This window comes from Engystomops pustulosus, chromosome 2, assembly GCF_040894005.1.
Source record: "Engystomops pustulosus chromosome 2, aEngPut4.maternal, whole genome shotgun sequence".
In the NCBI taxonomy this organism is placed as follows: domain Eukaryota; kingdom Metazoa; phylum Chordata; class Amphibia; order Anura; family Leptodactylidae; genus Engystomops; species Engystomops pustulosus.
This window is the reverse complement of record NC_092412.1, coordinates 61135987-61150210: the sequence shown is the minus strand read 5'-3', so window position 1 is coordinate 61150210 and position 14224 is coordinate 61135987. Positions and strand designations below refer to the sequence as shown.

Genomic DNA, 14224 nt, shown 5'->3' with positions numbered 1-14224 from the left:
TTACAATCAGAGTTCAGCAGTAGAGTTGAATGGACTCAAACTTTTTGGGTTCCGGGTGCGTTCACAGCCATGGAAAGTAGGTAGGGGTGTCAGTGCGCCGGCCAATCACAGCCATGGATAGTAGGTAGGGGTGTCAGTATGCCGGCCAATCACAGCCATGGATAGTAAGTAGGGGTGTCAGTGTGCCAGTTAATCACAGCCATGAATAGTAGGTAGGGGTGTCAGTGTGCCAGCCAATCATACGGTATACTGTGCAGGCAAAAAGGATACCCCTGTTTGCCAAATAAATGCAAATGTTTGGTGTTATCTCTTAAACTTATAGGTCAGTAAAACTGGAGCTGAAGGGGCAGTACTAGATGAAGCCAAGAACATAAATAAGTCTCTGTCTGCCCTGGGAAATGTCATATCTTCTCTGGCAGAAGGATCGGTAGGTAACAGAAACTTATGTGCTTTACTAAACAATTACCCTTTGTCTTCAAAACTACACAAGTATTTATTCTGTTGTTTTTTTTTACCATTTTAGAAAGGTTACGTTCCTTATAGAGACAGCAAGATGACTCGAATCCTGCAAGATTCTTTGGGTGGAAACTGTAGGACAACTATGTTTATCTGCTGCTCTCCATCAAGTTACAATGATGCAGAGACCAAGTCAACTCTGATGTTTGGCCAAAGGTGCGAACCCCGCTTAACAGATTGGCACAGCTAATTGGCACAGATACAGCTTCAATACCAAACACTCATAATGCAGGGGTCTGCTGATCATTTACTGCATGAATATCCATATCTGCCAACATAGGTGTTCTCTTTATGGCTCATATAGAGGGTCCTATGTGAAGTGTCATTTCTGGATGGATCACACATGTATGGGATAGTTGCTCTATGTAAATTACAAGTGTCAACTATTACTAGTCAAGACTTTCATCCTATAAATAGATCATTAACATGTCAATAGATGTTTGATATACAATGAACATTGTAAGTTGTATCATCCTTGTAGAGCTAAGACCATCAAGAACACTGCATCAGTCAACCTTGAGCTGACAGCAGAGCAGTGGAAGAAGAAGTATGAGAAGGAGAAGGAGAAGAACAAGACAATGAAGGAAACCATACAAAAGCTGGAGGCTGAACTTTCCCGCTGGAGGAATGGTAAGAGTATTTCTTGGTAAAGTTGAGTTTCCTAAAGCATGTTTATGCTTAGTAACTGCTTCCGGACCAGACATTGACCCACATTTACTAAGGACCTTGCACCAGCTTTCTGGCAGACTTTGCACATTCTTTTCAGTGCAAATTGCTTGCACATGTTTTTAAGAAGTGTCTGACACACATTTGTGCCGCAGCTGCACTATACCCGTCACAACACAACATTTTGCACTGAAATGGGCGTTTGGTGCACAGTTGGGCTGTGCCGCACATTTAACATGCAGTGTCCGACAGAAATGTGTCATACACCCCATTTAAAGGTGCATCAGAAAAAAACTGGTGGACTCTGTCAAGTGCAGGGAGCACCAGATTTATGAAGAACGGGGACCATAAATCATGAATCTGGCGCCCTCTGCACTATACACAGGCAAACTGCACATAATACAGACTGCACGGTTTTCAGTAAATGTGGGCAATTGTCTCAATACATGAAGGTGAACCACTCTAAACTCTACACAGCACAGATTGTGGCTACTTTGTTCACTTCGACAGTCTGTCATAGGCTGGCACGACAATCTCAATTAAGTTTGCAATGCAGAGTGTAAAACTACCCCTCTCTTGCATGGAGACTGTACTACCAAATATCACGGAAAAAATTGGGGAAAAAATGGCTCAATAGCTAATTTTGGTCTATGGGTCACCAAAATAATTTAAAAAATGATATAAATACATAAAATAAAACTTGATCAAAAAGACAAACTAGCACTAATATAAATGTAAGTTCTTCCCGCAAGTACAAAAGCCCTCACACAATACCATTGATGGGAAATTTTTCTTTATAATAATAGGTGAGTGATAGTAACATTTTTAAAAAGCTCTATGAATGTGGTATTGCTGTAGGCATATTGGGCCAGAAAATAAACTTATCCTTTTGTTTAAGCCATAAGGTAAATAAAAATGAATCAGTTATATTGCTCCAAAATTGTTGCATTAAATACTGAAGCTTGGCATGCAAAAAACAAGCCCTTTTACATCTACATTGAGTAAAAAAGTAAGGACTCTTGACAAGTGAAAATGGAAATATGAGAAAAATGACTTCGTCATACAGGGCTAAAACAGGCTGGTCAATAAGTGGTTAATTAACAATATCAAATAATATCAAACCAACCCCCAAGGCCTTAATCATACAGTGCTGGGGGTCACAATGTTGAATTGCTTATTGCTGGGAATAGTTATCAATTTTACAAGGGTCAGACTCCCTGCACTTCACTTCCTCTAGGAGAGAATGTTCCTGAGACGGAGCAGCTGAGTGATGGAGAGCAGATTATCCCGGATACCTGTGATGAGACACCGGTCAATGATAACAACTCCTCCATTGTGATCAGGATCTCCGAAGAAGAGAGGAGGAAGTATGAGGAGGAGATCCGTAAGATGTATAAGCAGCTGGATGACAAGGTATGGAATAGTCAGTCCCTACAGGAAAAGAAAATTCAGTGTTCTCATTGGGGTACATTTACTTACCCGGTCCATTTGCGATCCCGCGTTTTCTGATGTGGTTTCGCATCCTGCCGGGATTCACTAAGGTTGTGTGCCCGATATCCACCAGGTGTCGCTGCTGCCCCGAGGTCCGCCAAGGTCTGCCGGAGTGCCCCACTTCTTTCCGAGGTCAAGCGACACAAATATTTTTTTAAATACCGGGTTTTTTCTGAAGCCGACGGGTTTTCCGACGGCCACACCCCCGATTTCCGCCGCGTGAAGCCTGTGCCAATACGGCAAAATCTGATTGCATGCACCAAAGTCCTGGGGCAATTCGGCGCAAATCGGAAATTGTCGGGAAACCCGATGAAAGTGCGGCCGCGGAGCCCTTAGTAAATGAGCCCCATTGTGTGTAATCTGTATTGATTTATTGATTGAAGTACATTTCACCTATTTCATGTTTTTTTGGGACATTTTTTCAGTAACTTTCACTTTGACGTAAATGGGGCACATTTACTAAGGGCCGGGCGCCAGTTTTGGGCTTTGCATGTTCTTTTATATGCAAACTGCTTGCACAGGTATTTAAGAAGTTAAGAAGTGTCTGCGCCACATACCTGTCGCACGCAACCCTTTGAGTTGCAGCTCTGCTATACAAATGTCACACAAATTTCATCATAGAAATGGGCGTTCCAGTCCACAGTCGGACCGTGCGCCCCAATTAACATGAAAAGTCTGACAGAAATGTGGAGTTCGCACGCTCCACGTTAAAGGTGCACAAAAAAAAAAGTTGGGGCATTGCAGGAAGCGTCAGATTCATGAAGAACGGGCGCCACAATTCATAAATTTGGCGCCCTCTGCACTATACACAGGCAAGGTAGTATAGTACAGTATAGTAAATGTGCTCCAAAAAGTTTTATGAATTAGCTTGAGTCTAAAGGCACCTACATTATACTAGTGCATAATGATAGTTAATGAAATCCACAGCATGATAATAGCAGTATAGCATTATAGTCTGTCGGCTTTATGATGAGAAATACTGCAGAGTAACAAATAGTCCACAAGTATACAAGAGAAACAAGTGTATACACTGGTCTAATATTTAGGGCCTCTCAAGCCATGACAACCTACGGATTCAAATATAACTCAGACCATACGTGGATACAAAATTCTTTTTATATATATAAATTCAAAAGACATAAGGTATGGGTACTTCACCAATCTTCGGCTATAGCCCGGCCTAGTCCATATGTAAGTGCACACTTAGAGCTCCATGGCTTCCACTGAGACGCCGAACGCCCGGTGTGTCCTGTGACGTTTCGGAGGTGGTTCCTCCTTCCTCAGACATGTGCCATATCGACTAGAACTACTACCATTACAACATTTCTCTACGTGCTCTCAGGATGTTGACTGCAGATACTAGTGAATTATTAATCATGAATCTAATTTATTTTTTTCTTTATAATTGTAGGATGATGAGATCAACCAGCAGAGTCAGTTAGTTGAAAAACTCAAGCAGCAAATGCTGGACCAAGAAGAGGTAATTACAATGTGAATTGGTGAAAGTCATCTCCTACATATATCACATGTTTTAAGTCTCTTCAGGTTAGGTGACTCTAGGTGGCACTAAGTTTCCAGAGGGAGAGAAGCAATTTGCATACTAATACTTATGGAACAGGGTATGACTTTCTACAGAAAATAAGATAAAAATCTCTCCTTGTCGTGTGATGGACACAGAGTTGCATATGTAATTATAGTATAATTAGATGTCAACCAATTTCATATACTTCATATAACCGCTGCCTGATCTCTCACATATTCCAACCCAACCAGTATGTAACTAATTTTAATTCCATATTGTTGGCTTTTACCCATATTTTGGCAAGAAAAAATAACTTGACCATAACTTTTGACTTTCCACAGCTTTTAATATCCACCCGTGGAGACAATGACAAGGTGCAAATGGAACTAAGTCGCTTACAATCTGAGAATGATTGTGCCAAGGAAGAAGTCAAAGAAGTTCTGCAGGCTCTAGAGGAGCTAGCCGTCAACTATGACCAAAAATCCCAGGAGGTGGAGGACAAAACTTTGCAGAACAAGATACTTGCTGATGAACTGTCCCAGAAAGTTGTAAGTGTCCTTAGAGATCTGACCACAAGGTGGCACTAGGGCATTACTGTATTTTTAGCAGGCCACCTTTGCAAGGCCATGCATACTTTGTGAAGGATTCTGGTTTATTTAAAGAAAATCTGCCATTTAAATTATCCCACCCAAAAAACACTGCATTAAAAGTATCACCCTTATCCCTAAATGGCTCCAATCCATGTCTGTAATGTAAACTTTTATACAGCCACCTGATGTGAATCCAAAGACACAAAGTGAGTCCTGCACATTTTACTTGCATTGCTCTGCCTCCTTCTTCCTGATTGACAGGTCTTACTGCTAGCTCTGTTACATCATTGGGCATTTTATGTCATGTGTCCAGGGTGATGTCATCTAAGGTCCTTTATCCAATAATAATTGCAATGTCTGCCCCATGTTTGTATCTGATCAAATGAAATGACAACATGTCTCCATGGACTTCTACTCCTCCCCATACTCCATGGCATGCTGTGATTTCATGTGATCAGATATAGACATGAGGTAGACATTGCCAATCTTACTGGATAAAGATGACAACACCTTGGTCACATGGCATGCTGAGAAGAGGCATTGGACATGTGTCATGTGAGTGAAACGTAATATGTAATGGTTTGGTAGCAATTGATGTTTAATGGTTTGTTGGTAGCAATTTTAGATATAATATTGGATTTCATTTTTTATGCTTAGGCCACTCTACTCTCTTTGGAAACTGATCTCCATCGTCTGCAGGAGTTTAGCACCCATCAACGTAAGAGGATTGCAGAAGTCCTTAATGGCCTCATGAAAGATCTTAGTGAATTCAGTGTCATTGTGGGCAATGGAGAGTTTAAGTTGGTGAGTAATATCACGATCCACAAAATATTGATCAGAAACTAGGTACCGTACATACTCGAGTATAAGCCGACCCAAATATAAGCCGAGGCCCCTAATTTTACCACAAAAACCTGGTAAAACCTAAATTTTTTTACTCGAGTATAATTCGAGTTTGGGTTTTTTTTGTGCTGAAAAACTAGGCTTAATTGGAGTTTATATGGTAATACATCTGAGCCCACACAAACCCAGTTAAAAGTTCTTCTATTTGTTGCGTGTGTAGCACATAATATCTTCTTTGCAGCCTGTAGAGATAAGCGGTGCCATAGAGGAAGAGTTTACTGTGGCCCGTCTCTATATCAGTAAGATCAAATCTGAGGTGAAGTCAGTGGTGAAGCGGTGCCGCCAGCTGGAGAACCTTCAGGTTGAGTGTCACCGTAAGATGGAAGTGACAGGACGAGAGCTATCGTCCTGCCAGCTGCTGATCTCACAGGTATACTTCCATTTCTGCTTGTCATCTTTCCCATTGTCATGCATTATTTATGTTGTTTATGCATTTTTGCAATGTCTAAGGTTTCATATGTTCCATTTTCCCAATCATATTGCAGTGTATCGTTAGTAATGTTATAAACCTTTTATAGAGTTGCAGTAGGTCAGTTGTCAGTCTGAAGAATTTTAATAAGGGGGGATCATTCATTTCCATTTGCTTTCTTATTTGTTATTTTGCAGCATGAGGCCAAGATCAGATCTCTAACTGAATACATGCACAGTGTAGAGCTGAAGAAACGCCAGCTGGAGGAGTCCTATGATACTCTGAGCGAAGAGCTAGCCAAGATGCAGGCACAAGGTACCTGTCAGACATTTTTCCATTTTTTGTGTATTTTGAAGCATGTAACTTTATACACACCCATGTTGTATAATTACCTAAACTTTACAAAACATGCTGTCACTTTTATGCATATTATCAACTAAAGGGTCAACTAAAGGTTTCAGTAGGCCCCTGGGGGACAGAGCCTCAGTGGGCCCCTTTGCAGCGAAATGGCGGCGATAAAAATTCAGAAACTAAAAAAGTCTCCGGCCCTAGTTTTTCTTACCAAACAGCCCCCTAATGATTATTTTATATAATCCCCCCTCACACCCTATGGATTCATTATGTACAGCCTCATGCCCCCCACCCCAGGAAATCTGGGTCCAGGCACTTGCCCAGTGCGCCCAGTGATGGCATAGGAGATCTACGATGGACCAAAACAGTCCAATTTCCCACTAAAACATAACTTTTATTTGGTATTGTTAAAATCATAACCTAAATATAAATTAAAACTGTTTTGGTGCGTAGTGAACCCGCTTTGTTGTTGACATTTCTTTTTTGTGGTCCAATATAATTTGTTTCACTTTTATGTATATATTACATTATCATATATATGCAGCTCTCATGGTTGCAAACCTTGAGATAAACCAAATACTAATTTATAACCACTTCTGGTGCGGCTGTCTTTATTGGGTCAAGTGATTATAGGGGGCCCTCACGTAAGAGAGCGACTAGGTCATACATAGATCAGCTCTGCTAGTCACTACTGCTTCAAAATGAGCTATTTTTGCCCTGAACTTGAACTTGTATTGTACTTAGAGTAAATAGATATATGCCATTTAAAGAATAAAGTGTACATACTGTATGTTATAGAAGCCATACTGTATCTGATTATTCGGACATGACCCCACTTACCTGTATGGACATGTATGGGCTGCGTGTTCTTTTTAGTTCAGGATGTGACCACGCTATATGTGAGCCTGGCAAGTAATGGGTTCTGTGTGGGTGCTTTCTCATCAGAGCTTACAAGGAAATGACACATCTGAGATTATTGATGTCACTGAACACAATGTATAATCAGCTATTTGTCTTTTACTTGGCAGAAAATGTGACAGAAGTAGCAGTGAAGGATAAAGAACAGGATGCGATGGAAGCCAGTGAGGTGAAGGTCAGCATATTGGGTGACATTTGCAGTATATTGTCAGTCATCTGGAAATGTTACAATTGGGATTTCAGTTATTTTTTTTATTTACATGTCTCATTTGGGTTTTTTTTTTACACAGTGGTATCTGTACCATACCGGCGTGCTTCTAGTAGTATGTCTACCAAAGAAGCAGGCCAAAGGGTGTACTTTGTTGGCATGCTAGGCATTGTCATAACAGCTAAACACACTGATACATACAGCTCCGGTTCAGTTTAGTACTAGCAGTAACTCCCCCTAGTGGTTGATGTAAAGAGTCAGAATGGACAATTTGAGGGACAATTCAGAGAGTTGTGATTGCCTGGGACATGAATAAACTCGAGACACCATAGTGATTTATAATGCTTTGAGTTCCAGCTCTACTGTCTCATGGCTTTTTCATTCTTTACTGAATAAATACCATATTTTAGGAGTAAAACCAAAATGCTGAACATTTTGTGGTTCTCCCAGTAGGGAAGAGACCCATTTTATGTTTCTATGGTGCTCTATGATTAGAAATGGGTGATAGTAGAAGCCACTGCAGTTTCTTTAGAGATCAACAGGATTCGAACAATCATCCACCAATCATCCACTTTAAGCATGTTCCATTATTGTGATACGGCAGAACTTATTTGTATCATTACTTGGAATAAGCAATCATTACAGTATCATGTCACACTATTCCCCTTTGTATTAGAAGGTCCTGGAGATGCAGATGGAAAGCCACCGCGAGGCCCATCACAAGCAGCTTGCCCGTCTCCGGGATGAGATTAATGAGAAACAGAAGATCATTGATGAACTGAAAGAGTAAGATGTTGCACACAAGCAGATCAGGAATCCTATAAGAAAGACTCATTTGTGATTTGTTTCAGACATTTAACAGTTGCTTCTGGCTGATATTGGTTATGTTACATTATGGGACATCCATATTTAGCTGGTGTAATATTACAGTCTGTTGGTGAATATGTTTTTGGTCTTATTAACGCTCTAATGGTGCAACACTTCCCGCTGAATGTTGTTCAGTGTTTTTGTTACTTTTGTTCCCATAAACCTTGCTCGGCCCTGCACAAGCTGACAGAACGCTATATTTGTCTGTTAGTGCATTTTGGCTTGATTGGCGCCAAATGCTCCTGCCAATTTTTTGTGGTCAAAATATCATAAAATCCACAATATTACCTTTCACCATCAAAAACGTTGTGGCTAGCCAATGATAAATCCCCCTAGTGACTATAGCCAATTTAGTGCACCCACTGAAGTCAAGTTCTTCCAACAGAAATAGGTAAAAATTTATTGTGCATTAGTCTAATGTGCTAGTTTAGTTTATTCTTAAATGAGATGATCTAGTCATCTCAATAATGCCATGCAACTAGGAACATGTAATACATTTCCAAACAATGTATTTTGTATTTAGTCTGAACCAGAAGCTGCAGCTGGAGCTTGAGAAGTTGAGAGCTGATTATGAGAAGCTGAAGAGTGAGGAACACGAGAAGAGCAGCAAACTGCAGGAGCTGACGTGAGTGTCTGGAAGGCATTAAAGCTACATTCACACATGCAATTTTTGGTGCAGCTTTTGGAGCAAGAACTTCTTCATCTTCCTGCTATGGCTTTAAACACTGCATTTAAAGCTGCCCTTGATGTCTAAGCTTATGGACGGGGACACATGTGACATAATCATTTTGTAAAGGTTGAAAGCTAAATCTGCCAAGACATCAACTGTGTCTGAAAACTGGGTGAAGTCAGATGTTTTAGACTGTTTTTTTTTGCAGCGGCCAGAATTGCTGCAGAGTGTACCATACTGTATCCAAATTTTATTTTCATCTAAAATACACAGCTCAATGTCTGTGGGTAGCCAATAGAAATACAGGCGGTCCTGTCTACTTAAGAACACCTGACTTACAGACGACCCCTAGTTACAGACGGACCCCTCTGCCCACTGTGACCTCTGGTGACCTCTCTGAATGCTTTACTATAGTCTATACTGCAATGATCAGCTGTAAGGTGTCTGTAATGAAGCTTTATTAATAATTCTTGGTCCAATTACAGAAAACAATTTGGAAACTACAGTTGTCAGTGGGGCAAAAAATTTTTTGTCTGGATCTACAATGATAAAATATACAGTTTCAACTTACATACAAATTAAACTTAAAAACAAACCTATGGAACCTATCTTGTACGTAACCCAGGGACTGCCTGTAGTGTTATAGCAGTGTCAGAAGTTTGCATTACTGAAAAGTCAAGTGTGATCAGTTTTGTGCATTTTATTTACAGTACTTGTACTACATATTTCTATTAGATTTCTGTACGAGAAGCACGAACAGTCCAAACAGGATCTTAAAGGGCTCGAGGAGACTGTTGTAAGTAAACATTGTACAGCCTGACTTAGAATGATTGTCCTAGAGAATCTAATCGGAATCATTACTGAACTGTTTCCTGCAACCATTATTAAGGCCCGTGAACTCCAGACCCTCCACAATCTTCGGAAGCTTTTTGTTCAAGACGTCACATCTCGAGTCAAGAAAGTAAGTAAGCCTCATACTAGTAAGGATCCTTAACTTTTAGCCGCTGTACAATATTACTAAAAGATATGTTTGTAGTTAACAGTGTTTTCAGGGAACACATTTCCAGCAGTATTTGACGTACCGTATTTTCCGGACTATAAGGCGCACTTAAAAGCCTTGGATTTCCTTGGAAATCCAAAGTGCGCCTTATAGTCCGGTGCGCCCTATGTATGGCACAGGGCAGTGGACCATACTTACATAGGACCCCGCTACCGTAGACCGGAGAGAGCAGATCTCCAGCGGGAACTGCGGACCACGCGGCACGAACAACTTCTGCCGCGTGGTCTGCAGTTCCCGCTGGAGATCTGCTGTCTCCGGTAGCGGGAACCTATGTAAGTATGGTCCACTGCCCTCCTCCACCTCCCCCTCACCTTCCCCACTCACCTTCCCCGCGTCGCCGCGTCTCTTCTCGGCGTCGCGTCCCGTCGGGTCTCCACTCCGCCCCAGGACCTCCGCCACGCCCCCGACCCTGCGCCTTATAGTCCGATGCGCCTTATATATGGAATTATTACATATATAAGGCGCATCGGACTAATGCGCCTTATATTCCGGTGCGCCTAATGGCCCGGAAAATACGGTAGTTAAATTTTAATAAGGTGAATGCATCCACCTAATTTTTGTATTTTAATAACAATTTTAGCAATATACCTATACTCCACAAGATAAGGCTAACATGTCAGGCAATAGGTATCATTAGGATGGGGCATCCCTTATAAGTGTCCTTGCATATTTGAATTTGATATCTATTAAAAAAATAAATATTTGTTAAAGGGAATCTGCCATCGAAATCAAGTATGATGCTCACTGCACAAGTCCTGTGAGAGCAGAGGGTTGAGACATTGTAACAGTCTGTAAAGCCAGATAACAGAGGGGCTAGGATAGTCCCTTCTGCTCATTAGCATAATTTTAAACGTTGATTTTAGAAAAAAGAAGGTCATGTAATATAAGAAGATTAGCGCAGTCACATCGTCTGCATCTATGAGTAAGTGTCCCTGGTTTATCATGCTTGATTTTGATGGTAGTTTTCCTTTAAGAATTATGCAGATATGGACAGCAATACAAGTATTTCAAACAATGAGCCTAATATACTGTATCTTCTATTATAATGTGTCTATGTAGAGTGCTGAAATGGAACCCGAGGATAGTGGGGGGATTCACTCCCAGAAACAGAAGATTTCCTTTCTTGAGAACAACCTGGAGCAACTTACAAAGGTTCACAAACAGGTAGGTGGAAAGTGACTGTATAAGTGAGTATGCTGGCTTTCCTGAAAACAAAAAAAAAACCTATACATTGAATAAAAGTTTATTTGTTGCTCACAAACGCAACACCTCATATCATTGTGTGTGCAAACTGTACTGGGAGATGACTTAAAGGTTCTGTCCCTACTGCTTCATTGTGCAGCATGAAGAACTGGCATTGATGCTTGGCCGGAGGTGGAACATCGCTTCTCAGTGCATGACTGTATTTGTAGGTGATTTAGTTTTTTGTCACGTGCACCCTGTAAATGCACCAATATCATGGAACATAGCTGTGCCCGTAGCATGTGTCAGGAGACAAGTATTTCCTAGAAGTGTTTTTTTCATCTAGACTATTAGTCTAGATCTATTATCTACCGTATTTATGACATATTGGGGGGAATTCATTATTGCTCCTTCACCCGAAAAATTCTAAAATACCTTCCGATGCATTTATGAAGCCTTTTGGATCATTTTTTGGCTGTCTCCCCACTCAGTCAACAAAGGGGGCATGGCCTCACAAAAGGGCATGGTTTGGGATAAAGGGTCATGTCCATATGGGAATTAAAAATCAAGGAGAGCTTGCACCAAAATGTGGTGCACAGTTTAGACCAACTAAAAGCAGATCTAGAAGTAGAACGACAGTCTTATACTACATCAGATTCATTATCACAATGATGAAACTGGTGGTGACCAGCTCTGTACTGTCGGCGACTGAGACACATTAATGAATTCCCCCCCCCCCATAAATAGTCTTAATTCGAAAACCCATTTAAATGCTGAACCAAAAGATCAAAGGACCATAAATATGTAATGTAAAGGGGATGAGATCACAAAAGTGCTGTGTATTCCAGTGCTGCCTTCACATGTGTATAATATATTACAGTACCAAATACTAAACTAATATTAATTATGTTTAATAGAATGACTTTATAGAGTAACTTTCAGTTCAGATCATCTTTAATATTGTGTGGGGGGGTTGTTGTAAACATTTTTATAATATATTTTCATTAAGAAATTCTGCCTAGTTTGTAAAGAAACACGCTGCCAAGTGCCCCATAGTAACAGCTTTACTTCTCCATTGTCAAGGTAGATCCATATACCAGACTGAAGACAGGATTTCCTCTCCTGTTTGTTTACAAAGCCACAGCCTTTCTGTTTTCTATGAAAAAATACATAAATAACAGAAATTTAAAAACTACATTAAAATAAAGTACCAAAACAATCATTTGTAAATGTATTGAGCTATGCTTAAAGGTGCTTTTCAGGATAAGAGGATGGATCTAACCATCCATTGATTGTCTTCATCTTGTATTGCAGCCAACTCTATTCAAAATAATGAGGTTATAATGGGGCCTGATTTCACTGACCAAATGCTGTTCCAAGCATCATAGTTATATACAGGGCTGCCATCAGGGGGATTTAAGTATGACTGTGTTAATGGGCCCCGAGGAGGAGCAGGGGCCTCAAGTCACAGAAAACCCTCCGCCTTTCTCAGGTGCAGGTAACTCACTGTGCACACAGTGCCGCATTATCATCCTGCTTCCTATTCTTCCTATAACTTCCTATTGGTGGCCCTAGTTACATAGCAGAACAGTGCTGAAGTGTGATCAGGATTGCAGTACAATTCTGTTGTTCCATCCACAGTGTATGATCCATGAAATCCATCCACCACATGGTCTATGATTTACAGACCAAGAACAGCATATGTTGTAGCTGTGAAACACAGTGTTGGTACTTAGAAAGTTCATGATTTATCTTGTTAATCAGAAGCCAATTTGTTTGATGCCACATGGTGCTTCCTACAGGTGCAGTATTCCATCCTAGTAGCAATATTTTTAGGAGTGTGGCAATGTAATGTGATACATGTGTATAGTGCATAGTGAGAAGTTGGCTTGATGAGAGTGAGTGAAGAGCTGCTCAGATAAGTTGGAGAAAGAAATTCTTCTTCGTAAACGTATTTGTCCCAATCAGTCAAGAAAAAAAGAAAAGACAGAACATATACAAGATGAATGACATCACACGTAATATCCTTATACAGTATTGGTCCAGGAAGTTGATTTTAGGTGTTTCTCTAAACATATTGGGGCTCATTCACTAAGGGTCCGAACACCGCACTTTCGACGTGTTTCCCGAATATTTACGTTTTGCGCCAAATTGACCCGGGGTTTTGGCGCACGCGATCAGATTTCGGCGCATCAGCGCCGGTTTGCACGCAACAGAAATGGGGGGGCGGGCCGTTGGACAACCCAACGGATTCGGACAAACCACAGACTTTAAAAAAGGGTTTGTGTCGCAAGATCAAGCACTCACATGCACCAGGAAGAAGCAGGCGAACTCCGGCGGACCTCGGCGGAGCAGCAGCGACTCATGCAGGAACTAGGACGCACGATCTTGAAGAATTGTGCCGGACCAGAATCCTCGTCGGACAACGCACCGCGGGATCGTGTTGGGACCGGGTAAGTAAATCTCCCCCATTGTGTAGCCTTATTTTTATTTTGGGCTAATTACACTCTTTTCTGCACCTCTGTTCACATTTGTGTCAAAGGCTTCTAAGGATAAATGACAAATCTGCAGACTTCTATTTTGTCTATCCTGTGCGACAGAACCCTGACTAAATACAGCTATGATACCAATATGAATGTAGCCTAACACTTCTACAGGATACATAGCAGATATGTTAGCATTCTCCAGCATTCTGCCTGGATACATTACACTTGGATTTGCTGGCATTTTATAAGACTTTGCACTTACGGAAAATGGCTATTAGGGAATTACCACCTATGTAGACCTATACTTTATTAAAATGTATGTATTTCATGAAAAAAATTTAATACTGAATTCCTAAAAGCTGTAAAGAGTGAATAACCTATCTCT

General features: G+C 40.9%; 1 protein-coding gene across 5 annotated transcripts in view; it reads left to right on the top strand.

The window, feature by feature from the left end:
* The window catches only part of KIF5A (kinesin family member 5A), an 83993-nt gene that overhangs the window by 52456 nt on the left and 17313 nt on the right, over positions 1–14224 (top strand). For 2 of the 5 annotated variants that reach the window (XM_072134874.1, XM_072134878.1), the window contains exons 9-23: positions 323–427; positions 524–672; positions 998–1146; positions 2420–2595; positions 4085–4153; positions 4537–4743; positions 5443–5589; positions 5870–6058; positions 6295–6412; positions 7477–7541; positions 8251–8360; positions 8965–9066; positions 9847–9907; positions 10001–10072; positions 11231–11335. In XM_072134874.1, the coding sequence (XP_071990975.1) occupies positions 323–427; positions 524–672; positions 998–1146; positions 2420–2595; positions 4085–4153; positions 4537–4743; positions 5443–5589; positions 5870–6058; positions 6295–6412; positions 7477–7541; positions 8251–8360; positions 8965–9066; positions 9847–9907; positions 10001–10072; positions 11231–11335 (1824 nt within the window). The remainder of the gene's footprint in view (positions 1–322; positions 428–523; positions 673–997; positions 1147–2419; positions 2596–4084; positions 4154–4536; positions 4744–5442; positions 5590–5869; positions 6059–6294; positions 6413–7476; positions 7542–8250; positions 8361–8964; positions 9067–9846; positions 9908–10000; positions 10073–11230; positions 11336–14224) is intronic. The other 3 variants (XM_072134877.1, XM_072134876.1, XM_072134875.1) reach the window with 3 other exon arrangements.